This window comes from Diabrotica virgifera, chromosome 7, assembly GCF_917563875.1.
Source record: "Diabrotica virgifera virgifera chromosome 7, PGI_DIABVI_V3a".
NCBI classification, from domain to species: domain Eukaryota; kingdom Metazoa; phylum Arthropoda; class Insecta; order Coleoptera; family Chrysomelidae; genus Diabrotica; species Diabrotica virgifera.
The window spans coordinates 115,149,360-115,176,896 of record NC_065449.1 but is presented as its reverse complement, the minus strand read 5'-3'; the positions used below and the strand labels follow the sequence as shown (position 1 = coordinate 115,176,896).

The following is a 27,537-nucleotide window of genomic DNA, read 5'->3' as shown; positions in this document are numbered from 1 at the left end:
GGGTAGATCAACGGGTATTTTATCTCATAACTTATTGGTCTTTAAATTTTTAGACATTTTTGAGAGTAGAGTATTAAATTATGAGGTATTTTCGTATTAAAAGTTACTCTTGCTTAAGTCGGCAAATACACCGTTTTTTTTTTTAATTTTTTAAAAATTTTTTCAAATTCGACAAACGAAAAATTTTAAAATGTATTTTTCCAGAAAACCGTGCATCCTACTGACTTAAAGCAGGAGTACCTTTTAGTACTAGAATACCTCACAATTTAATAATCTAGTGTCAAAGATACCTAAAAGGGAAAGACAAAAAAGATTCCTATGACCGGTACTAGAGATTCGCAATTGATGGAATCGATTTATCTCTGGAAGAAAAAAAGGCGGACCAGTTTGTCTGAAAGCCTCGAAATTTAAGAATATGGCGTGTATATTAGTCACCCCGAGCACTAGGTAAAGATCTGTTCTAATGTGACATTCTTGTTCAGAAACCCCAAAAACCACCTGAGTAATCTGTCTGTATCAATTTACTGCCGAAATTAATATATAAATATGGTATAGAAAATGCTTAACAAATAAAAAGGTACCATAAAATATCATTTTATTATAATACTAAAATACAGGGGTCCCATTTAAGAAAACTCAGAAAATACTCATTCTGAGTTTCAACCAACCCCGTATACTAAAATTAAACATTTTGGTATACTATTAATAACTGATAATAGTAGACTATATTAAAAATCGTTTAAACATAAATTAATAGAAGTTTGGATATTAAATCACTAACAATATGTATAGGGTGTGAATTTTCCTACAAAATTAACAAAAAAACGTAATTATATTTTAAACTACCTCGTATAATATTTCAAAACACTATATTTTATTAAAGAGAACATCGAGTAAAATCCAAAAATGTAAAAATATACAGGGTATTCCATTTAAAAAAACATAAATTTGTGTCACCCTGTAAAAACGGGTAGGCCCTCTATATTAGAAAATACTGTTAAATCGATTTTTTCCTATCTGTGGCCCATGTTTTACCTAAATAACTTTTTTCGTATATTTTACGACAAACGAGTAATTGGACTTTGTCACACTAATGCCCCACCCTGTATACAAAATAACCATAAAACTATCCTGCCTCTTTGTAAATAGACTTATATTAAGATTCTTGACACATGTGCAAAAAGGCATGACTCAGAAAAAAGTTGACTTTTTCACGAATTTTCTAACAAATCTAGGACTCATGCCGTCTTACAAGAACCGTTTAACCTTCCTGCCGAGTACCGAAAAGGTATTGATTGTATTTGAGTGTTATAACTTTTTAAAGGCAAGACTAAGAAAATCACGGAATCAGGTTGAAAATTTTCCGCAGAATTTTCCAAGGGACAAGTATACTTAAACATTAGGAGACGTCATGCCAATATTTTTTTTTGATCATTTTGAAATAAATATGTTTAGTTTATTTAGTTGGCATGACCTAGAAAATCATGAAAATTTCATTATTTTCCTTACATGTTTGTATACATATATATTCCGTTACCCCGTTTGCAACCCTCCTGCCCAAAAAATTTTCTTCATAAAATCGATAGTATCCTGTCTATTTACGGATATGGCAGGACTTAGAAATTCATCGCAAAACCCTATTTTTATTTTTTGGGAAAATCTAATTTTTACAGGAAAATGTCACAGGAAATTTGTGGATGTTTCCACAGATTGTAAGTACATCATCTACCCTTCCAGTATTGCAAAAGGCAGGACTTAGAAAATCGTGGCTGAACTTCTGTATAATATCTCTCGGTCTAATAATAACAACAATAATTACGATACAGAAGGATAACTATGATTTTTGTATAAAAAGACACTGTTTTGGAAAAAAAGCGACAGGGAGCTTCTTATAAAAGAAAAAACGTTTAATTTTGATGAGTGGTTCCTGAGATACAACGTCAAATTTGAACTGCATTTGCAGCAAAGATATAAATAAGAGTATCATAATTTTTAAACCATCACCTTTCTATTTTTGTCCTCTTTCTCCACACCAATTTTCATAGCTTTAGCTCATATATTATTATAATAAAAACTATCGATACTACGAGTGAAAGTTGCCAAAAATTCCAATCAAAAATTAGGTTGGAGAAAATGTAATTTCAAAATTCAAAATCGGTATAACTTAATAAAATGCATTTTTTCGGCTTCCCATGGAGCAATTTTATGCATTCTTTTTTTGTTCCTAAGTAACTCGAGCGAAGCCATCTAACTAACTCATTAAATGTCAAACTTGCCTTTGTTTTGTTATAATATATTAATTTATTTATAAGAAAAGAAAACTACATATTTTTTCCAGTTTTAAATTTTTTTAGATCAACTTTCTACAAATATACCTTTTAACGTTAAAAACACAAATATTCTCATTTGAAAGCTGTATAATTATTTAAACAATCCTTATTTAAACAAATTAAAAATGTTATAATAAATAAATTGATTAATTATAACAAAACAAAAGCAACTTTGACATTTAATAATGCGTTAGTTAGCGTTAGTGGCTCTACTCGAGTTACTTGAGAACAAAAAAAGAATGAAGAAAATTGCTCAAGGGGAAGCCGAGAAAATCCATTTTTTTAACTTATACCGATTTTGAACTTTAAGGTTACATTTTCTCCAACCTAATTTTTGATTGGAATTTTGCTATTTTTGTCAATTTTTATGGTATGCGTATTTTAAAGATATGAAAATTGGAGTGGTGGAATAGAACCAAAATAAAAAGGTGATGGTTTGAAAATTATGATCCTATTGTTTATATATTTGCCGTAAATGCCAGTTAATTTTGACCAATTGTATCTCAGGAACTACTCATCACAATTAAACGTTTTTTCTTTTATAAGAAGCGTCCTGTCGCTTTTTTTCCAAGAATGGTTTCATGATTTAGGTAATTTAATTTATCTAACAATAAAAAACTGAAAACGTTTGTTTTCTATACTTCCACAAAATTTATTATATCTAAGTGACTACAGCTGTTTCGGCGGAGTGCCTTTCTCAAGTAATATAGTTTACAATGTGTTTGTCTTTTTAATCTTCAACTGAAGAGGTTGAGGAGTGGGGAGCTGTTTGTCTCGAGTTGGTCATTCAGAATTATATCTGTATTTTTCAGTTTATTAATTTCCATAGATTCTAAAAAAGATAGCTTAAGGCCTTTATTTTGAATATGTAGAATTTTAAACTCTTCATTGAAAGAATGATTATGATCTAGAAGGTGAAGTGCGTATGTAGAAGTGTCTGTTTTTCTATTGTTGAATGCCCTTTTGTGTTCTGCTATCCGTTTGTCAAAAGTTCTGCCAGTTTGACCGATGTACGTTTTCGGACAGTCACCACAAGTTAGTTTGTACACACCACTCTGTAGTTGCTTTCTCTTTCGGCTTTTATTGTTCTTAATATATTTGCTTAAGTTGTTGTTAGTTCTGAAAGCTGGTGTTATTCCTTTCTTTTTTATGTATCTGGCTATTGTTGTTGTTATCTTGCCAGTATATGTGAGAGAGCAGAAGGTACTGGGTTCTTTCTGTGGTGGTGGATACACTAATTTCAGGGCTTTCTTATGGAGTTTTTGGTTTAAAATTTTGTTAACTGTTTGTTCGTTATAGCCGTTGTTTACTGCTATTTGTTTAATGATGTTTAGTTCTATTTCGAAGTTATTTTTTGTCATGGGAATTTCTGTCAGTCTATGTATCATGCTATGGTAGGCTGCTAATTTGTGTTGTGTAGGATGGGATGATGAATTGTGTATAGTTGTGTCAGTATGGGTAGGTTTATGATATATGGAGAACTCATGTTTGTTGTGTAGTCTGGAAATCGTTACATCTAGAAAGTTTATAGAGTTATTCTGTTCTGTTTCTACTGTAAACTCAATATTATTATGAAGTGAATTAATATATGATAGAAATTGGTCAAGTTGTCTGTTAGTTCCTGTAAAGCATACTAGTATATCATCCACGTATCTCCACCAATATAAGAACTGTTTAAATACGGGATGATTAGAAATTGTTGTTTCAAGTTGGTTCATAAATATATCTGATAGCAATGGGCTTAGAGGATTACCCATAATAAGTCCTGCACTGTTGTTTGTGTATATTTGATTATTGAATTCAAAATAGTCTTGATTTATGCAAATTTCAAGAAGGTGTAAAATTTCAGATGCAATGATCGGATTTGTACTATTATGGTCTAAAAGATTCTTAACTAAAACAAAAGTTTCTGTAGGAGGAACACTAGGAAAAAGATTTTTTACGTCAAATGAAATTAGTCTGGAGTTTTTGGGCAATTGAAAATGTTGTATTTTATTAACTAGTTCTAGTGTATTTTTTACGGTGAATTTAGGTGAAAATTTAGTGTATTCTGTAATAATATCTGACAGTTTTTTTGAAATTTTATATGACGGAGCTGTATAAAAAGAAACTACAGGTCTTATTGGGTGGTCAGGTTTGTGTAGTTTAATAAAAGAGTATAATTTAGGAGGTTGTGGGTTCATAATATTAAAGTATTTCTGTTCTGTTGGATTTAGTATTGATTTTGAATTTTCAATGGCTAGTTTAATTTGTTTTCGGTATTTTTCTGTGGGGTCTTTGTTTAGTTTTATACTGTTTTGGTTAGTTAAAAATTCTATTGTTTTGTTATTATAGTCTCGTTTGTCGATAGCAATAGTAGTGTTACCTTTGTCTGCTTTTGTAAATATTATGTCATGTTTTATTGATTTATTTTTAATTGAAACGGCTATTTGGTTTTCTTTGAAACAGGAATTATTAGTTTCACTACATACATCAGTAATAGATTTTGCAATGATGCTTTTTTCTATGTTTTTGGCAGTTTTGTTTAACGCTACTTCACACTCTACACCTAAATACTCTAAATTTTTTTGATTATTATGTTGAGGCAAGTTGTGTTTGAATCCTTTCTCTAAAAGTTCTATTTCACTATTATTGAATTTAGTATCTGTTAAGTTTATAAATCTATTGCAAAAACTATGATTTGAAAAATTTGTTGTATGAGTATTGAGTTTTTTACTATTGCAAATTAGATTATTTAGTTTTTTACATTGTGTATTAAATTTTTTGTCTATTAAATTATCTACTTCAGTTCTTACTTTAGAATCTAGGATGTCAAATTCTATATTTGAGTAAAAAGTAAAAAGGCAAACACATTGTAAACTATATTACTTGAGAAAGGCACTCCGCCGAAACAGCTGTAGTCACTTAGATATAATAAATTTTGTGGAAGTATAGAAAACAAACGTTTTCAGTTTTTTATTGTTAGATAAAATGAACTTCCATCAAGTAACGGTCGAATCCATCAATTAATTTAATTTAATATTTCCCGAGATATTCTATTTATTTATAAGCCAAAAAATTGTTTATAAATTTCAAATATTCCTGAGGCAGCTTAAATAGTCCAATTTCAATTCGATAAAGTACATTACATAGATACAGTGTCTTTTTATACAAAAATTATAGTTATTCTTGTGTTTCATAATTATTGTGGTTATTATAGCGACCGTAAATAATTAATTAACAATTCAATTGTTGCTAAACTGTTTATTCAGTTTCTATCGGCTTCTGGAATTATAATGTATACAAAAAGAGCTTTTATGTTACCAAGTTATTTAATTATTGATAAACAATTACTTATCTAAAATTTTAGTTGAAAATTAAAGATTGTGTTGGAAAAACCCGCATTTCGCGGGGAAAATTTTCGTCAAAGTATATCGTGAAAAACACGCTTCTATGCAGAATTTAGTTACGGTGAATTTTTATTTGGGTGTTTTTGGTGTAAAGTTAAAATCTTGGAGTTATAGAGCAAAAATTGAAAAAAACACGATTTGCGGGCGCCATTTTGTTTATAAAAAAGTAGCACACTATCTGCGGACTTTGCATACCTATATCATTAATATGTAGAATCATAAGATTCGATTCCAGCAATAAAATTGCTGGTAACTAACTTTTCCGAAAAATGGCCTATTCTCCGATAATCTGTCCAGACTAGTCGTGTTGTATTTATTTTAATATTACCAGAACTTTTACCCTCTTTCACTATGATAGTTTTTAAGAAATCATTTTCTGCCGAAGAGCCTATTGAAACTAAATTCATTCCATGTTGCCTGCAGAATTGTTCTGATCTAAAAAAGTTGCCCTGAAACAATAATTATTATTAAAGAAATAATGAAACCTTTATTTTTTCAACATAATCGTTTTTACCTGAAAAACATCTCCAATGTAATAGCTTTTGCTTCCATTTACAATTAGATGCAAAGAGGGTTGAGATTGTACATCACCTAAAAACAATTATCTAATAATTATCTACATAACATCTAAACTGGCATTGGTTACTTTAGCGTCAATTGACGATAAAAAAGAAATAAAAAACAAAAATATATTGGTTTTTCTACGGCCGTGCTAAAAGAGCGACTTTCACGCACGCATTTCGTTTCCGAAACTTGCACTTTCCCGCACTGCATGCGTGAAATAAAATACCTTGTAATATGGCATTATAATATATTATAATACATGCAATAAACTAGTATTTAGATATTATTTACTAATTTATTTAAAATTTATCTTATTGTGTTTATGTTTTAATAAAATTAGCGAGATTATTTCATTCACAGGAGATTCTGACCAATAAAAAACTACAGAAATCTGAATTAAATCGATAATAATTTTTGATAATTGCCCGTCGTTAAGTATATTACGTCAGATGCCCTTCGTTGCCACGAAAAAATACATTCAGTGACATTAATGACAATTAATGTTTTAAAAATTATAAAAGTGATGACTAGACTTAGGCAAATATGCAAATTGCATATTTTGCATATTATGCATAAAAAATGCAAAAATTTACAATTTTGCATATTTTTATATAAGTGTGCATAAAACGCATATAATTTGAAATTTTGGTTGTAACTATACATATCTCTTTATATTCAGGTAACAAATAGCTTGGAAATCTCAATATTTTGTTTTATAATATCTAGGTACCTATTCAAATTTTTGGTATTGCAATGTACCACGTTTTGTCCTTGATACAAGGCTTCCAAAATCTGCCAGTTTATATCTCTAGGTAAAAATTTGTATTTTGACGGTCCATTTCACTTTTGTTGTAAAATGAACAGTGTCTTTGTAATTGTGAATAATTATTGTGCTTTGAAAATACCGAAAATACAGTTCAGTGCAATTCATAAAATCAAACTATTGTTTTGTTCAGAAAACTATTACCCAGATAGAATCTTTCAAATTATCATTGTTAGACAGTTCATTTTGAATAAAAGAATTTAAATCATTGTGTCAAAACATTAAAAGTAATACATACTGGGAAGGAAATTTTCCAAAAATTTAAAGCAACCATGTACTAGCTAGGACATTTTCCGAACCATTTAATTTACAACCACCTATTATCGTAAATTTGATAGAAAAATTGAAAATTTTGAACAGCATTTGATAATTTATTGTTACCACAATTCGAAATATGTAATATTATCATTTATTTGTTAAAATAGTTAAATATTACTTTAATATTTAATTACATAAGCTTTCTTTGTAAAATATATAGGTACATGTTAATTAATAAAACATGTGAAGATATTTTAAACATTTTTGTAAATAAAGAAACATTTGTAAATACTGTTTTTATTACATAGATTAACATGCATATTTTAGGGTAAAATACTGCATATTTATGCGCATATTTCATACTTTTTTATTTGCATATTTGCCTAAGTCTAGTGATGACTTTCAATCGTCAAATATTTATAAAAACTTTGTATTTAATTGTACTAATATGTACTTACATAAATAAATTACAATAAAATTTTGGTTTTGAACAGTTGAATTCATGAAATAATCGCAACAAATTGCACTCGAACTCTAAAATTTATATAGAATTTTAGAGCTCTTGTGCAATTACTACTGATAATTCGATGAAATAAAATTATTTTGACATAATATTTAAAAGTTAGATCAGTAGACAATTATTACAATGGTTTTGAATCGTCCTCATGGAAACCAATATCGTCGTTGTGGTAACCCATTATATTGAAAGTTTGGTTTTGACAACCTTGTCAAAGAAATAATTTATGTATTTTCACTTCTAAATAAAAATTGATATTTTTTGATATATTTTGTGATTTTTTCCAAACGCACGGCCCTAGAAAAATATTGTTCTTAACTCATGCGTAAAGTGTCTTCCCGCACTCGACTGCTTGCCCGAACTCTGCTATCGCGTCGTTTGGGTCAACGACAGTCTTGTGCGTGAAAGTATCACTTTCCGCACTAGTTAGGAAAATAACTATTTCTGCAACCGCAACCATCCCGAAAACTAAACTGTCATTCAAGCAATTCACCTCGCAATTCTAAAGGCTTTCATGGAGATGTTTGAAATTTTGAGAGTAGCTCAAAAATAATTCAAGTAACAAATCTGACTTGGTGTCAATGTATGCTTCCAACCTGGGGGTGAATGCCACCCTTTCACGAAGTGGAAATTTAAAATTTCAAAATAACACCGTAAATCGATAGAAAATTAAATTTTGTGAAGAAAATATAGAGTACAATTTTTTATTTAACTTTAATAATTTCTGAGTTATTCGCGGTTGAAAATTAAAAAAAAAACTGTTTTTTTAACAGTTTTTGGCGAAAAACTCGAAAATTACGCATTTTCTTGAAAATATCATTCTCATTAAAATGAAAGTTTATAAAAAACACAAAAATTAGTCAGTTTTAATTAAATTTTTTAGATAATAGTAAGCAACTTATTTCTGAGTTATTCGCGGTTGAAAATTAAAAAAAAAAAACTGTTTTTTTAACAGTTTTTGGCGAAAAACTCGAAAATTACGCATTTTCTTGAAAATATCATTCTCATTAAAATGAAAGTTTATAAAAAACACAAAAATTAGTCAGTTTTAATTAAATTTTTTAGATAATAGTAAGCAACTTATGAGTCATTGAAAACGAACTATTTGTTTTTCGTAAATTTATGCAAAGATTTGAGCTCAAATAACGAGAAAATGATTAATTTTTCATATAAAATGTTGCTAAACATTTTTAAAGTAGTTTTTCAGACCTTTAAAATAAGCTTTGATAAAAGCCTCTAGCATAAAAATTAAGCAAGATATTACGAAAATTAGTAAGTATCCCGAATGTATAAAAAACAAGCTGAAAATGCGAGCATTATCATAACGAAAACTTTGTATATTTACTTATTTTAATTCATAATATTGAAAATTGCTAATATGAAAAGTTGTTTAGAATTAAAAATTATGTTTTAATGTCCAATTATATCATTCTAATTTAAATGTTATGAACTATAAAGGTACTTTACTCTTGATCGAAATTCATATTTTTTATGTACGTCGTATAAAATTAATAAAATTTGATATACGATGGTTGCATCATAAATCCTAGACTCCAGACTCTACTACACCATGAAGAGCTTTTTATGAAGAATAACTTTTCTTCGTCAAATTACAAATAAAAGAATTTTAAATGAAAATGTTGTTGGTATCCATAATTTTAGAAAAATCTTCAAATATTTTTTTCCATTAAAAGGATGTAATTGCACATGTCAGACCATAATTTTTTATTCCAAACAACATTTCATACTCAGACACAATACAACTGGCTAGTGATTTTAGTCAGTAATTTTCCCAATTTGGCAAAAGAGAATAATTACTAAATAGTTAATAATTACTAAATAATTAGTAATTTTGCCAATTTTGGCAAAATTGACAAAAATAAAAAAATTACCTACTAAAATCACGAGCCTGTTGTGTCTGAGTTTAGCGAACCGACTATAATAACAATTTTCATTTCATAACAAATGGAACAGTCCATTTATCATTAGGTACTCCCATTAAAGGGGAGGCCATATACTCGTATAAACCTTTTAAAGTTAATAATAAATTATTGCTTTCAAAATATATTCGAATTGTATGTTTGAACATGTTATTTATTTTATATAATAATCAAATTCACTATCAAATGTCATTGATATTTTAGTAATTCTTAATTTAAAAATTGGTTTGACATTCACGAAGTGTCAAACTCAAATGTAAATAACATATGCTTTGCTTAATAAATTCAGATTAAAAAACTAGCCTACTTACTAGCAACGATTTCAGCTGACGTTGTCGGCAGAAAATAAAAGGATTGTGACGTCACATTTTAGACTTTGAGGTCGATTATCTCAAAGACGGTTAGAGGTATCGAAATGGCGCTTTCAGATTTGGATTCAGAAGACAAAACTACATGGGAATGCATCAATAAATCTGCTCTAGGTATTGCAGGAGCGGCAACGCACGATCGCACAGACTTTGTGAATTTATAAACGAAAAGTTTTCGTTGAAAATGATGGTAAACTGTATGGCATGTGCGGCAAAATTAATATTAATCGTAGCCCATGTAAAACTTACTTTATTTATGTTCCAACAACACGTTCCAAAGGTTTGAATTTTTAAATTATTTAGACAACCAAATTTACAGACACTAGTGCTGACAAAAATGAAGAAGAAATAGAAAACTTTTATAGCAAACTTCAAAAAACATTACATCTCACAGCATCTAGAGACATAACAGTGGTCATGGGTGACTTCAACGCAAAAATTGGGGAAGGAAAATGCTACCCTAATGTATGGGCTTGGTGAACGAAACGACTTCGACAGAGGAGATCGCCTAATAGAATTTTGCCAGGAGCATAATGTTACATCCGCAAATACATTCTTTAAATTACTTAAGCGACGCCTTTATACATGGAAATCGCTAGCTGACAAAGACAACAAAATCGTCAGAAATCAAATTGACTACATCCTAATAAAGCACATATATCGCAACTCAATTCATGCATTAAAGGCATATCCAGGAGTGGACGTATCTTCTGATTACAGTCTTCTTATTGCTATGTTTCAACTTTCACTAAAAAAGACGTAAAAAAGCCGCATAAATAATAAGCTTAACATACAAAAACTAAAGGAAATGTCAAACACGAAATCAACACAAATCTAGACAGAACCCCATACAAAAATTGAAACGTAGAACAGCAGTGGCAATTCTTCAAAACCTCTATATTAGAGTCAAGTCAGAAAGTACTTACAACAACCAATTGTAAGAAAGAAGAATGGATGACGAAGGAAATTCTGGAGTTCATAAATGAAGGAAGAAGAAACAAAACCATCAGTAAGACCCGCTATAAACAGCTTCAAATCCAAATGAGAAGAAAAACTAGAAAGGCTAAAGAAACCTACTTCTCTGAAACAAGTAAAGAAATAGAAGAACTGCAAAACATATATGGCAACTTCAACCTACATAAAAAGGTCAAATAACTAGTCGGAATACGAAATAGAAGAATACGAAATATTATAATGGAGACAGAACAAAAACTACGACGATGAAAAGAGTACATCAAGGAACTGTTTCATGACCAGAGAGAAGCTAGTACATCCGTAGATGGTCAAACGGGAGATGTAGGCCCAGCGATTGCCAAATCAGAGCTTAGTCAGGGATTAAACTCAATGAAAACCAATAAATCTGCTGATCCAGATGAATTACCAAGTTGGTCAACGAGTAAAACGTGGACATAATAGTAGAACTGTTCGAGGATATCTATACTACGGTAATCATCCCTAGAGAAATGTTGACATCAGCATTTATGTGTTTGCCATAGAAAGTGAATGCCAAAAAATGCAGTGATTAAGAACCATAAGCTTAATGTCACATACATACCTTTAAAATTCTGTTGAACATGACCTTAAAATATCTATTAGTTTGTCATGTTTCACCTGGTCAAAAGCTTTCTGAAAGTCTATAAAACACAAGTATATTATCAGACTCGACATTATTCTTCTTCAAAGTGCTGACACAGATATCTTTGGATATTAACCGTCCTCTTTACGTCTGTTTTATAGACTACAATAAAGCGTTTGATAAAGTAAAACGTGATCGACTCATGGAAACTCAAAAAATAAAGACCTACATGAAAGAGATTTAAGACTAATAACACAACTCTATTACAATCAGTGATAGACCTCCAGTACACCTCTAATACTACAGCCTACAAACTATCATAAAGTCAAAATCAGTATCTATTAATTAAAAAGTAAAAATACACACAACAGTAATGAGACCTGTAGTAATGTATGCATCAGAAACATGGACCTTGACTAGTGAACAAGAGGAACAACTTCTTAGATGGGAAAGAAAAATCTTAAGGAAAATATATGGACCTATACAGGAGAATGGAGAATGGCGTATAAGGATGAACCACGGAATAAATAGAATGTTTAACAGACCGACTATCATAAGAGAAATACGAAGTAAACGACTGAGTTGATTAGGACACGTAGAAAGGACAGATAATAAGAGAAATACAAAAAAAGTTCTAAGAAAAGAATTAAATGGGAAGAGACCGAGAGGTAGGCCCAGAACGAGATGGATTGATGGTATTAGTCAGGATTTGAAAGACCTAGAAATACGAGAATGGGAGAAACAAGCAAAGGAAAGAAAAACATGGGCAGCTATAGTCAAACAAGCAAAATACGCATAACGCCGAAAAGACCTCCTCAAAAAAGGAGCAAGAAAGTAATATTTTAGATAAATATCGTTAGAACTTTTGAGGAGTTATGCGTGTGGCTGGCCTCCACACCGTGTAAAACTTTAGAGCCTAGAAATCACAACGGGTGACCATGGCCCTCCATGGGCTGTCAGCGGTCACCGATATTGATGATGAAGTCTTCTTCTACATCACCCAGCCATCTTCTTCTGGGTCTTCCTCTACAGCTGGGCCATAGTGGTGTCCAGTTAGTTATCTTTCTCAACATATCTGATCGTGGGCGTCTCTGTATATGTCCTATCCATTCTAAGCGAAGCGATTTTATGTATCTGACTATGTTTTCTCTCTTTAATTCTTTTTCAATTTCGGCATTTGTTTTCATTCGTATTTCTCCCTCTCTTGTTACATGTGGCCCAAAGTATTGTTCATATTATTTTTCTTTCAAATTTCAGAAGACTACATATCTTCTTCTTTCTTGTCAATCGTTGTTTTTTCCATCACATATGTAACAACAGGTCTTATATAGGTTAATCTTGGTTCTGTTGCTCAGGGTCTTGCTTCTCAGCAGATTTATATTCATTCCATATGCTTTTTGCCTTTCAGAATTATTTCCTCTGTTCGTTATTTTCCAGTTTTCCCTATTGTTGCTCCCAGGTAGCTAAAGGTGGATACATTTTCAGATTTATGGTTCTGTGTTTTTAGATATTTCTGATTTGTTGTGTCGTCCTTCCCTAGCGTCATGTATTTTGTTTTGTGCTGGTTTATCTGTAGCCCTATTCTCTTCACTTCCTTATCTAATTTTTCAACGGCTTTTATAAATGTTATTGACAAATAATTATTTGTCTATTACACATAGTAGTGATTTATCAATATACAATATAAAATAAATTATTACACAGTTATTGACAAAACTTAAAAAATCAATATAGTATAAATATTAAGTATGGAGAACGGTAAAGGTTTTATACCGATCGAAGACAATTGTTTGGAGGAGGAACGGATCGACGACTCCAATTATTTTCTGAGATCGGTTACCCTTAACGTTCGACATGCTTATAACGTTTTTTGCACGATTGATACCATTATAAATTATAAAATTAAACATTTTCGTCATATTGACTAGTGTCATTCATTTTATCAAGATAGATACTTTGGTTGTTAGGTAGTAACTAGGGTGCATAACAACAATGGAGATTTGAGTTTTTATTTAGTTGTCAATAATTTTAAGTACAATTTTGATTATTACAAATTAAAATATGAGCGAAAGTGAATTTGAAGAAATTGAACGGGCTTGGGAAGAAGGGTGTTCCGCAATTATTCCCGAAAAATCCAAAATCCGTTATCAAAATACCTACCAAAGTTTTAAAAAATGGTGCGAAGGCAAGAATTTAAGAATCGAAGAAAAGACTCTATTGGCATATTTCGTTCAAAGACATATGCAGTTGAAAGCTCCTGGAAGCCTCTGGGCAGAATATTCAATGATTAAATCGACCGTTTTTCTTTATGATGGCATTGATATTTCCAAGTTTTCAACTTTGATCGCGTATTTGAAGAGAAAAAATGTTGGATACTACTAATTTATGCGATTCTGCAGGAGTTTCTGTTAGAAGTGAAACCACAGCCCAAACAAGTGGGATTTCATTAAATAATTTAACAAATTGTACCATAAGTTTCAATATTAATAAATAATTCGTTAGTTTTCTTTATTCTTTCAAAAAATAAATTAAAATTAAGAGATTTTTTAACTCGACAGTAAGTGAATTACTTACCGTCGAGTTGGAGTATTTACCGTCGAGTTGGATTACTTACCGTCGAGTTGCTAGTAAATGTCACCTACTGACGTAAAATCTGTCACGGTTAACAGTCAAGAATGATCAATCGTGCAAAAAATAATTTATATTTGCTTTTAAAACGTTTGGAGCCGTCTTTTACATAAAAAAAACCTACACTTTAAAAAATTTTTAAATAGACCTAATCTAAATTTTACATTTTTCGCTACAAATTAGTGCATCTCTAATGATTACATCGCATCGTCAAGATTGGAGCGGGTTTCATAGTGCACCCATGAGAATCAGGCCATGCCGGTTCTCATGTTTTGCGTCATCTAACGTTAATATAAACAAACATGGAAATTAACACAAACCAATGAACTGTCAACACTGATGGAATGGCCCCGTCCCATTCCAACAGTGAAGCGAGATAGGCGCCAACATACAAGAGAGAGGTTCTAGCACTTCTAGAGGGACATGAGAGAGACAGAGAATTTTCAGGTAAAATTTTGTTACTACTACAACGTACCTGACTAGCACTGTCCGATTATCTTCCCTCCTTTACCTGATTATCTTCTATCTCATCCTGGCGCCATTAACTTCGTTTTATGGCGATTCCATCAGTGTTGACAGTTCGTTGACACAAACACGTGACTCAATAAATTTGAGGTTAAGTCACTCAATGTTGTAGTTGTACCTACGTGTTTCTTTATGATTATGGTTCCAAAAAGGAAACAAGCAAAAAATTTAGATGACAAATAATTTTCTTACCAACTTGATCTATAATTTGAGCATCCACATGATAACTTGAAAATAGGTTAACTAAGATTAACACACCAACAAACTTAAAACACATATTTATAAAACTGGTTTCTAATACTCTTTGTTCAAGTAAGTCGATAAAATTCTTGCCCGTTAACATAATTATAATTTATTTATTTATAATGTGTTATTTACTACTTATCTTACCGAGGTCAAAGTTTTGGGTTTTTCTTTAATGTACATCAATAATTTAAAAAATTGTTATTTAGATGTAAATAAGTTATAAAGTCATAATATATTTTATATCTCTTGGAGATTCCATATAAAATCATCTTACCATTTTCTCTTAATTGACGGCATTCAACATGTAACATTTCGTAAAATAACTTGTGGAAAGCAAAAAAAAACACTGTAAATAATTATATTATACTATAATACTATCACAATTATACATTGCTCGTCAGAAAAAGAGACCACTCACAAAATTTAGTAAATTTTATAGATTTTTTCTATATTTGGTTTATATCCATTTAATTAAATTAATAATTATGACGAGTACTGAGATGTTAGACAGAGCCCGCAAAGAGAATAAACAAATTCGTAAAACCCATTAAATGATAAAATTTATTCAACATCATTTTATTTAATATTGTTATATATATAATAGCACTAAAGGCCTTAAAGGCCCATGGCTTGAAAAGTTTGTTTTTTTCTTCATTTTCACGTTTCTTTATGTGCTGAGCTCTTCTCTGGCTTGATATGTGATTTTCCTCCATTGCTTCCTGTTATTCATTTTTCTTTTTTGACCCTCTAGCCCCATTCTTTCCAAATCTTTTTCGACGTCTTGCTTCCATCTATTTTTCGGCCTTCCTCTTCTCTTTCTTGAAGTTATAGTGTAGTTTAGTACCCTTTTGGAATCCTCGTGTTTGGCATCCTTTCAATGTGACCTCGCCATCTAAGTCTTTGAGCGTTTATCACTCCTATTATATTAGGTTGGTTGTATAATTGCTTTAACTCATCATTTAATCTTCTTATCCATAAACCGTCCCTCATTTTTCCTCCATATATCTTCCTCAGGATTTTCCTATCCCAGATCTCCAGTAAATTTTGTTCATTGTCCATGTCTCACTACAGTATGTTACTATTGGCTGTATAGTTGTTTTGTATAGCTGTATTTTTGCCCTTTTCAATAGAAATTTGCTTTTCAACATTACATTAAGCGCATGTACACTTCTATTGCCTGCCATTATTCTAGCTTGTATTTCTTCTTTAATGATAGGTTTACGTGATATTATTGCTCCTAGGTATGTAAATCTTTTTACCATTTCGAATACGTATGATGTTCCTTCTTCTACTTCTACTTTAAACTTTTGTCCATTCCTGAACTGACCATCTGTCCACTCCATACATTTTGTTTTAGTTGCATTTATATACAGTCCCATTTTCTTCGCTGCTTTTACTATTCTCTGTACCATCTCCTGTAGCTCTTTTTTTCCTCTTGCCAGTAACACCACATCATCCGCAAACGCCAATACTTGGTATCTTCTTTGATATATGAGTCCTTCTCTATTGATTTTCGCTTCTCGCATTATTTTTTCTAGGCATAAGTTGAAGAGTAAAGATGACAGAGGATCGCCCTTCATTTACTATAAATTTTTCTGATGAGTGACTGTTTATTTGGACTCTGTTTTCTATATTCTCAAGAGAAATATGTATCATGTTACGTAACTTTCTGCTAACTCCCAATTTCTCAAGCGCCTCTTTTAATTTCTTCCTCTTTATTTTATCGTATGCTTGTTGAATGTCGATGAATAGTGCTATCGTTGGTAGGTTGTGTTCATAGCTTTCTGCTTGTAATTCTCTAATTACGAATACTTGGTCCGTTGTGCTTCTCTCTCTTCTAAATCCGCTCTGATATTCGCCTATTATATTTTCCGCTTCTTTTTCGAGTTTATCTTTTATGGATTTTGCTAGGATTTTGTATACGGTATTTAGTAATGCTATTCCTCTCTAATTAATGTATTCTGTTTTGTCGCCTTTTTTTATGTAATGGGCAGATAATTGCTTCCTTCCAGTCCTCTGGTATTCGTTCTTTTAACCATATATCTTTTATGATTTTGTGTATCCAATCATTCAGCAATTTTCCACCATATTTCATCATCTCTGCTGTTATGTTATCGCTTCCAGGGCATTTGTTGTTTTTAAGATTTTTAATGATTTCCTCGATTTGTTCTTTGCTGGGTGAATTATCTTCTATGTCTTCTAAGTGTTCGTTTTCTGTCTCTGCTTCCATGGATTCACTTTGGTTTGGCTTATTCTTGCCATTTAGTAATTCGTCAAAATACTCTTTCCATCTCTCTACTATCTCTGCTTCACCGCTTATATTATCTCCAGCTTTGTTTTTAACGAATATGGGTTTTTGCTGGTATCCTCTTTTCTCGTTTCTGGCACCTTGATACAGGTTTTTTATTTTTTAATTTCTGTAGTTCTCTTCTATTTCTTTTAGTTTATTATCTAAGTGTTTTCTCTTATTTTCTCTCAACAACCTCTTTATTTTTGTCTTTGCTTTATATATCTATTATTCGTCTCTGTTGTTTCTTTCTTGATCACTTCCAACCTTAATGATTGTCTTAGTTCTATTTCTTTTTGGCACTCTATGTCGAACCACTCCTTCCTCTTTCTAATCTCTTGTTTATTACATCCTTTTGCTGCTTTGTTCATTACTTGCTTTATGATTTCCCAGTTGTTCTCCGTTCGTTCTTCTATTTGTATCTTTTTTAGTTCTTTTTCCATTGTTTCTCCGTATGTTTCTTGCTCTTTTTTTGTTGCAAACCGAATTGGTTTATTTATACATTTCTTTTCTTTTATTTTGTTTTTGTTTTCTGGTATCAGTTGCTTCATTTCGATACCTACCATGTAATGGTCGGAGTCCGCATCTGGTCCTCTGTATGTTCTAATCTTCTTTATACATTGCTGCTCATTTTGCTGGTTTTTGGTCTTTCTATCTGGCGATATCCATGTTTCCTTGTGTATTTCTTTTCTTTCGAAATATGTGCTCATTATGATCATATTTTTTCTCTTGCAAAATCTATGAAGAATTGTCCGTTCTCATTAGTTTCATTGTGTTTACTATGTTTTCCTATTGTCGGTCTAAATAATTCTTCCTTCCCTATTTTGGCATTTGCGTCGCTTAAAATAATTTTCATGTCGTATCTAGGTATACTTTCAATTGTTCTATTTAGTTCACTGTAGAAAGATTCTTTGACATCATTATCTGTTTCTTCAGATGGCGCGTGAATATTTATGAGACTGATTTTTTGGTATGTTCCCTTGATCTACATATCTACACATCTACTACATATTCGATCTGATATTGGTTAGAATTCTACTATTGCTTTCTTTAGTTCTTTTCGTAGCATAAAACCTGTGCCTAATATTCTATTGTTTCCGCCGCTATTAAAAAACACTGTATCTTCTATTCCTAATAGATCATTTTCCAGCTGTTTCGTCTCCTGCAAAGCTACTATGTCAAATTTGAACTTTTCGATTTCTCTCGCTAGATGTTTGAGTATACCTTCTCCATATGTGCCTCTTACATTCCATATTCCTAAAAGTAAGTGTTCTTTTCGACATGTTCTCTTGTGTTTTTGTCCGGTTTTCAGTTTTTTTCTCTTTTTCCTTTTTTTTGTATTATCGTTATCCTTTTTTGCGCTTGTGTCGTCAGCGTTATTCCCATGGTACAATTGTTTGCTATTTTTTTTATGTTGTTTTGATCATTTTTCCTTCTTTGTCGTTCCACTTCCATTCGTTGTTATTTATCCATATTTTTTTACTCCAATCTTGACTTCATTTCCTTTGTTCCTTTCTTACTAAGCAATGTTTCTAATTCTTCTTCTTCTTCTTTTATATAGGCAGTACTGCCTGTTTTCTTCAACGGTGCCTTTCATTCTGCCCCTAAGTTGTCATTCCATCTTTTCCTTTGGCGTCCTATACTTCTCCTGCCTAACGGTGACCTTTCCATGGCTATTCCTACTATCCCTGATTCAGACATCCTGCTTATGTGCTCATTCCACTCTTCTTTTCTGTTCTTTACCCAGGTTGTAACGAGATCGTTGCGTTTCGTTGCTCCAGGTAACTATTAGTCGAAGAAAAAGAGTTCGCTTTTTAAAACATTTTTATTCGGAATCAAAATAAACAGAAGATACGATAATTAGCTTTAATTACTCATTAAGTTCGTTAATAAAATATATTTATAATTTATACGTTTCGAGCTTATTGTTCGGGCCGATGTGACGATATTTTTGTACATGAATGAATGATTCTGACGATCGCGCGAAATAGGAATTGCTTTTATTAATACGACATGAATGTATAAGGAAAGGGGAGAAGGGAGATCCCGCTCACCTCGCCGGATTGGAAAGACATATAAAGGATATATGATCATCGCTCATATAAGAATAGGTAAGAAGAAAACTGTCGGATTCGCTCAGCTCGCCAAAACGACAGCGGAAAATAATCAGGAAATATAACATAAACTCACCTCTTTTACCTCGCTGTTGTCTGTTATTCTTCGATCAACGCTCCATGAATAATAATCAACTATCAACTAGGCTTTTCGGTCCGATTTTTATATCGTTCGAAACAGTACAAAAACGTGTTTTACTTAATTCATTGGCGTACTCTAGACGATAAAATTATATTATCGTCACACCCCCCTCCCCTAATAAAAATTTTGGAACAAAATTTTAGCTACTACGACTTATAACTATAACAAAAGAGAAAAAAAAATACGTCTTTCTGAAAATTAAACACACGAATAACCTTTAATGCACTAGCACTAGCACTAACGGCTGTATCGTTTCCTGGTGTTGTTACCATATTGTCCTGGCGTTTCGTCCTGCAGTGGGCGGCGGCGTTCTTACAGCGCTGTTCTGTGGCAGTCTCAACACAGCTGAGATCTCGATGATGACTTTAATTTTGATAAATGTATGTAATTCAGACGTGTCGTTGTATAACTGGTGTGAAGAGTGTGAGTGTGTGGTTCGGGATTGGTTAAGGGAGAGGATGGAATCATGTACTATCGTCGTGAGCCGGTTTCATATCTTTGATGTGAACTTTGTTAATTGTTTTTCCCGTTGCGTCCTTTAACTGAAAAATTACTTTGGATAGTACTTTGTGAATAGTATATGGACCGGATAATTTGGGAGCTAATTTGGCGTTCAGTTGTTTGGCGGCATTGTAAATGTTGTAATCTTTCTTCATGACTTTGTCTCCGACTTTCGGAGTCCACTCTCTGCGGCGTAGAATATAGTAGTGGCTTTGTGATATAAACGCTTTAGCCAAGTTGATTCTTACCAGTTCGAAAGTTTCTCTTTATTTATTCCATTTGTACGTTGGTGGAATTATGTCGGGCGGATTAGGCGCTTCTATAATTTTACTGGGTATATCTAGTTCGTGTCCGAAATTTAAAAATGCTGGAGAGAATCCGGTAGAGTCGTGTTTTGCTGAATTGATTGCGAAAGTCAGTTCTGGGATGTATGTGTCCCATTTCTTGTGATTGTTGTCGCAAAATTGAGCAATCATTGTCTTGATTGCCCTGTTTGTTCTCTCTACTGGGTTATTCTGTGGGGAATATGGTGGAATTGCGGTTTTTTCGATGTTGAATTCTTTCAGTAGACTTTTGAATTCTCTGTTCTCGTATGAAGTGGCATTATCTGATATGAGTTTGGTTGGACATCCAAATCTCATTATTACTTTGTCCTTTAACGCTTGACACACGACGCTGGCTGTGGCACGTCTTACGGGAACAATTTCTACCCATTTCGAAAAAGTATCTTGGAAAACGATTGCGTAGATGTTGCCTTTGCTTGATCTTGGTAGTGGTCCGATCATGTCGGTTGTGACGGTGTGCCATGGTTGTTCTGGGATGGAGGTTGAGTACATTTTTCCGGGGGTCTGTTGCTGTGAAGGTTTGTACATCTGACAGTTGTGACAACTTCTGACGAATTTTGCGGTGTCTCGAAGCATGTTTGGCCAGTAATATTTTCGTGCCAGTCTTGCTATTGTTTTGGCTATACCTAAGTGTCCGGATGTTGTTGTTTCGTGGTTTTCGGATATCAGCTGTCTAAATGTCGGTACGGTCGATTGTCTTTTACCATATAATCTGGAAATCGTTGTGGGTTAGTTTTCACCTCTTCTAGTTTCTTCTTGTACCAATCGTCTTGTAGTTCTCCGAATGTAATGGTACTAATAATTAGTACTCAATTATTGAGTCTACTGGTTCCCGAGAGAGGGCATCTGCTAAGTGGTTTTGTGCTCCTTTGCGGTAAATGACATCGAAATCGAACTGTTCTAACGCCATAGCAAATCTGGCTAATCTTCCTGACGGATTTTCTATGGTTTGTAGGTATTTTAAACTTTGATGATCGGTTACGACTGAAAATTTATATCCTTCCAAGTATGGTCGCATTTTCCCTATTTCGTATACGATAGCTAGTAGTTCTTTTTCTGTTACACTGTAGTTTTTCTCCGCATTTGACAAAGACCTGCTGGCGTAAGCTATGACTCGATCGTGACCTTGTTCGTCTTCCTGAATTAGAGCTACACTGAGACCGTAGTCTGATGCGTCTGTTTGGAGAAAGAATATTTTGCTGAAATCTGGACAAATTAGAATGGCAACCTGTGTCAGTAGTTTCTTAATTTTCTCGAAAGCGATTGTTTGCTCTGTACCCCAAATCCACTTCTGTTCTATTTTAATAATTGTGTTAGTGGTGCTATGTTCGTCGAGTAATCGTGAATAAACCGTTTGTACCAAGATGTGGTTCCTAGGAATTTCCTTAGCTGCTTGATAGATTTTGACGCTGGGTAGTCGATGATAGCCTTAATCTTTCTTTCGTCAGTTTTGATGCCTTGTCTATTGACTACATGACCGAGGTATACGATCTCGTCTTTGCAGAACTCGCATTTTTCTAAGTTAATTCTTAGTTTTGCATCTTGTAATCGTTTAAATACTTGTTTTAAGTTCTGCATGTGATGTTCGAACGTTCCTCCTAAAACTATGCTATCTTCTAGGTATGCGAAAGCGTAAGGTTCCATTTCGGGTCCTATAACTGAATCCAATAGGCGTTGGAACGTGGCTGATGCTGCGTGTAGTCTGAACGGAAGAACTCTGAATTAAAATAATCCTTTACCCGGTGCTATGAACGCTGTCAAAGGTTTGCTTTCTTCTGCCAGTGGTATTTGAAAATAACCATTTTTTAGATCCAATGTTAAAATGTACTTTGCTGCTTTTAATTTGTCGGAAATTTCGTTGGTACGTCTGAAATCTATGCAAAATCGGTAACTACCGTTTTTCTTCTTTACTAAGACAATTGGTGAGCTGTGGGATATCTACCTAGGCCAAATCCTGAAACTAGACAAAGAAAACCAAAGTGCGGAAATTAATAGAAGAGCAAGACTAGCATGGGCAGGATTTGGAAAACTTGGTTGGATACTTAAGAACCGCAAAATACCTCAATATTTGAGAACCAAAGTGTTCAACCAGTGCATCCTTCCTATCATGACATATGGGTGTCAAACCTGGACCCTAACCAAGGCAAATATGAATAAACTAGCCACAACACAAAGAGCTATGGAAAGAGCAATGTTAGGTATACGACTGTCAGATAAAAAGAGGAACGACTGGGTAAGATCAAAAACAAAAGTCGAGGACATAACAACAAAAGTTGCCAAACTTAAATGGAGCTTCGCAGGCCACACTGTTAGACAAAAAGACCAACGTTGGAATGCAACGATACAACATTGGAGACCTTACCAAAGTAAACGACCGAGAGGAAGACCACAGATGAGATGGGTTGATGATATTAAAGAGTAGCCGGAACGAATTGGAAATATGTTGCTCAGGATAGAGACCGATGGAAGGAGTTGGGAGAGGCCTATGTCCAAACGTGGACGATAGAAGGCTAAGAAGAGGGGCTGTTAGACTCTTCTATTACTCCTTTTTTCAAAATGGTGTCTATCTCGTCGTTTATGATCTGTTGCATGGCGGGGTTTCTCGGTCTGTATCTTTGTTTTATTGGAGTGTTGTGTGTTAGTTTATTCGTGTGTTTGATTAATGGGATTACTCCTGCGATCTTATCAAATCTGGTCACTTATGTTTGTAAGAAATGTTCCAATTTGTTTTGTTGTTCTTGCGTTAAAGTGGGTTTAATGTTGAATTGGCTTTTTGTGACGCCGTCGTTTTAAGTACTTTCTGTGAAGTCACTAGTATCTCGTTCCTGTATTGCGGGAACCAATTCATCGACTTGTGCTGCAAATTCGGTGCTGACGTCTGTATTGTCTTTACTGCCGTTGAAGTTTTTCGAAAAATCCATCCAGAATCCACATTTCCGTATGTCATCGATGGCTAGTATCGCTTGTGAGGAGAGATTTGGCATGTAGTAAAACTTAATTTGACGCCATTCATCATTGATTAGGCATATAGTTTGATAGCTGTGCCTTATTTCTTGAGTGCTACCGTCAGCAAGCCTAATATCTGTTCTTTCCTCTTCTTCGGTTATGTTATCTTCTAACAGTGTCTTTTGAGCTGTTTCCCCGATGAAAGATTTCTGTGATCCAGTATCTAACAGTGCTTGAAACGTTTCTCCGTTTGTGAACGTCAGTGAACAATGTGGCCTGTTGTCGAAATTGGTTGTTTGATTACGGCAAGATGTGACCGAGGACCTTAATTATGGTTTGGATTCGAGATGCCTCTGGGTGTCTCGACCCTTGTGTCGTTTCCCGGATTTGGGCAACTGCAATCTTTGTGTGAGATATTCACTGTTCCGCATCTACTGCAGAAAACTATCAGCGTTGAACGGCATGTATCACGATTGTGGCCCTTTCTTCCACAATTCCAGCAGCATGTTCGTCTATCGAAGTTGAATATTTTGTTTGTTAATGTTTCCTGGGACATTCTATTAAAACGGGAGCTTCTTCTTTGTGAAGTGTTGTCTACCTCTATTTTTCTTATGTTGCTTTGAATCGTTTCGTATTCTTGAGTCTGGCTTATAACGTCTTTGATGGACATGCCATCTTTTTCCTTGATGTATAATTTGTAATTTGGGTGCATGTTTTTGTAAATTCTTTTTAATTTTTGTGTTTTGTCCATTTTGCCGTACCTTCTGATTAGCATTTGAAGCTCTAATAGAAAATCTTTAAACCGTTCGTTTGTTTTCTGCGTTCTAGTTCTGATTTGGTCTTCCAAATCGTATAACCAGTTTGCTGATTTGAAAGCAAGATTAAAGTCCTCCGTAAAATTGTTCCAGTTTTCCCAGGAGTCGACGTTGTTTCGGAACCATAGTATTGCTTTTCCCCTAAATACTTCTGGTAGTGCTTTCAATAAAACATCGTCTCGAATCCGGTAACAGCTTTTAAGTTCGTATAGCCTTTCTAAAAATTCTGTGGGGTTTTTGGATCCGTCAATTCTCATTTTCTAACTGTGTCCAATATTTGACTGTGTTCATTTTCTGTTTGTGTGTTTTCTGTTTTAGGATCCTCAGTTTCGATATTGGTAACTGTGCCGGTCTTTTTTGAGCGTAAGTGTAAGACCATTCTTGATCGAAGATCGTCTAATTTACCTGTCGTATCTAAGTTAAATTCTGCCAAAACGTTGATTAATTCCTCTTTCTTTAGTTTATATATCCAGCCTACCGTCTCATCCGCTATTTCTAAACCTACCGTGCCGTCTGATTCCGCCATATTTTAATATAAATTCGTACAATCCGTTGAAATGTTTTAAACCCTTTTAAAATATCTGCTCGGGAGCCAATGTAACGAGATCGTTGCGTTTCGTTGCTCCAGGTAACTATGAGTCGAAGAAAAAAAGTTCGCTTTTTAAAACATTTTTATTCGGAATCAAAATAAACAGAAGATACGATAATTTGCCTTAATTACTCATTAAGTTCGTTAATAAAATATATTTATAATTTCTACGCATCGAGCTTATTGTTCGGCCGATGTGACGATATTTTTGTACATGAATGAATGATTCTGACCATCGCGCGAAATAGGAATTACTTTTATTAATACGACATGAATGTATAAGGAAAGGGGAGAAAGGAGATCCCGCTCACCTCGCCGGATTGGAAAGACATATAAAGGATATATGATCACCACTCATATAAGGATGGGTAAAAGGATAGGCAAGAAGAAAACTGTCGGATTCGCTCAGCTCGCCAAAACGACAGCGGAAAATAATCGGGAAATACTACCTACATAAACTCACCTCTTGTTCCTCTCTGTTGTCTATTAGTCTTCTAAAAACGCTCCAAGAATAATAATCAAGTAGGCTTTTCCGTCCGATATTTATATCGTTCGAAACAGTAGAAAAACGTGTTTTACTTAATTCATTGGCGTACTCTAGACTATAAAATTATATTATTGTCACAAGGTATTTATATTGTCTACCCCACATATGCGTCTGATTTCCTCACATCTTACTCTATCCTGTAGTCCTTTTCCAGCAATCCTTTTTAAGATCTTCATTTCGTTGGTTTCCAGATGTCTTCGTGTTTTGCTTGTATCTGGTCTTGTTTCGGCCGTGTAAGTCATAACTGGCCTAATAACTGACTTATATATTCGGGCCTTTGTTTCCAATCTTAGGTGTTTGTTTTTCCAAATTGTGTCGTTTAGGCATCCGACCGTTTTACTGGCTTTAATTATTTGGTCTTTTACCTCTTCTTCGATATTTTTGTCGGCTGATAGATTAATTCCCAGATATTTGAAAGTCATTACTTGTTGTATAATTTGATTGTCTAACTTCAATTTGCATCTTATTGGTTCTTTGGCAATTACTAAGCTTTTTGTTTTTTGGGCTGATATTTTCATATTCATTTCTTTTGCGTTAATGTTGAACTCGTGCAATAATCTTTGTAGGCCGTAAGGTCGTCCTCGCACTCTGTTACTAACACAGCGTCATCAGCGTAACATAGTATTTTTATATCTCTATTGCCCCTTTTGAACCCTCTTTTTTCTTCACTTGTTTTATTATTGCATCCAAGATTATGTTAAACAGTAGAGGGCTTAGTGAATCTCCTTGCCTGATTCCTGTGTTTGTTTCTATGGGTTTTGTTATTATTCCATTGATTTTCATTTCTATTTTGTTTCTTACATATATGTTTTCTATCAGTTTTATGATATCTAGTGGTAAATTTTTGTCATATAGTAGGTGTATCACATCTTTTAATTGGATTCTATCAAACGCTTTCTTTAGGTCTATGAAACAGAAAAAGGCTGGTTTGTTATATTCTAATGATTTCTTCGCTATTTGCCTTATTACAAAAACTGCATCGTTACATGATCTTCCACTTCTAAATTCGTGTTGTTCATCCGATATATTTATGCACGCCATTATTTTCTCCATAAGTATTTTTGTTGTGAGTTTAAGTATAGTGCTTAGTAAATTTATCCCTCTATAGTTACTGGGGTCTGCCCTATCACCTTTCTTAAATAACGCTATTATTTGAGTGGTTCTCCATTCTTCTGGAATTCTTCCTGTATTTATTATTTTATTTATAAGGATATTCAGTCCTTTGTGAAGTCTATCTCCTCCGTATTTTAAAAGTTCATTAGCTATTCCATCTTTCCCAGGAGCTTTTCGATTTTTCATCTTTTTTAAGGCGTTCTTTATATCTCCCTCTTTAACCTTTAACTACGGGCTACGGTGTACACAGTACACCATGAGTGTTAAGTTGGTTGCCGTTTCTTAAAACTATTTTCTGCGTTTACGGCGCTCGACGTAACCTATTAGTATAGTATTGTTGTTGTTTGTTTGGGTTTATATGACTGCGGACACTAAATCCATTCGCCAATTTTACTATTTTTTATTTTGTTAGTCATTTTTTCGTATCTTATCCTAAAACTAATACTAATATAATAAACAATTCTACTAATAAATAATTATTTTTGTATTTTTTTTAATAATTTTTTATATATATATATATTTTTATTAATTTTTTTCCAAATGATGTTCTCAGAGTTCCACAGCAAAAACTGCAACATTCTTCTTTAGCCCTCTACTTCATTCGAAAGCTATTTTACTATGGACTGTCCAAGTTCGTCATTCATTTTTATCTACATATTTTTTTTATATTTTTTTAATTATTATATTTTTTTTTCTATTTTTTTTTATATATCTTTTTTTTATATTTTTTCTTTCTTTTTTTTTTTTTTTTTATTTTTTTATTTTTTTTTATTTTTATTTTATTATTTTTTTTTTATATTTTTCTTTTTTTTTCTTTTTTTTTTCTTTTAACATATAACAATTTACAAGAAATGCTTACTCTATATTTTACAATTACAATTTAAGCTTAATATCTAAAATATGTTTATACAATAGTCGGTATACCAACTCATTATTTTCTAATGTTAATAAATAATTTAAATTAATGGGATGGTG

At 32.9% G+C, this 27,537-nt stretch overlaps 2 protein-coding genes across 3 annotated transcripts in view; one reads left to right on the top strand and one right to left on the bottom strand.

Moving 5' to 3' along the window:
• LOC114328629 (lithostathine-1) overlaps window positions 1-15,276 on the bottom strand; it is a 48,685-nt gene extending 33,409 nt beyond the window's left edge. Inside the window, exons 1-3 of one of the 2 annotated variants that reach the window (XM_050655799.1) lie at window positions 15,111-15,276; window positions 6,234-6,310; window positions 6,048-6,168 (exon numbers count right to left, since the gene is read on the bottom strand). In XM_050655799.1, the coding sequence (XP_050511756.1) occupies window positions 6,048-6,168; window positions 6,234-6,310; window positions 15,111-15,261 (349 nt within the window). In that variant the 5' untranslated portion in view covers window positions 15,262-15,276. The remainder of the gene's footprint in view (window positions 1-6,047; window positions 6,169-6,233; window positions 6,311-15,110) is intronic. The other variant, XM_050655800.1, reaches the window with a different exon arrangement.
• Window positions 15,103-27,537, top strand: part of LOC126887904 (uncharacterized) — a 51,467-nt gene continuing 39,032 nt past the window's right edge. Inside the window, exon 1 of the mRNA XM_050655802.1 lies at window positions 15,103-15,230. The gene's annotated coding sequence lies outside the window, so the exon portion shown is untranslated. The remainder of the gene's footprint in view (window positions 15,231-27,537) is intronic.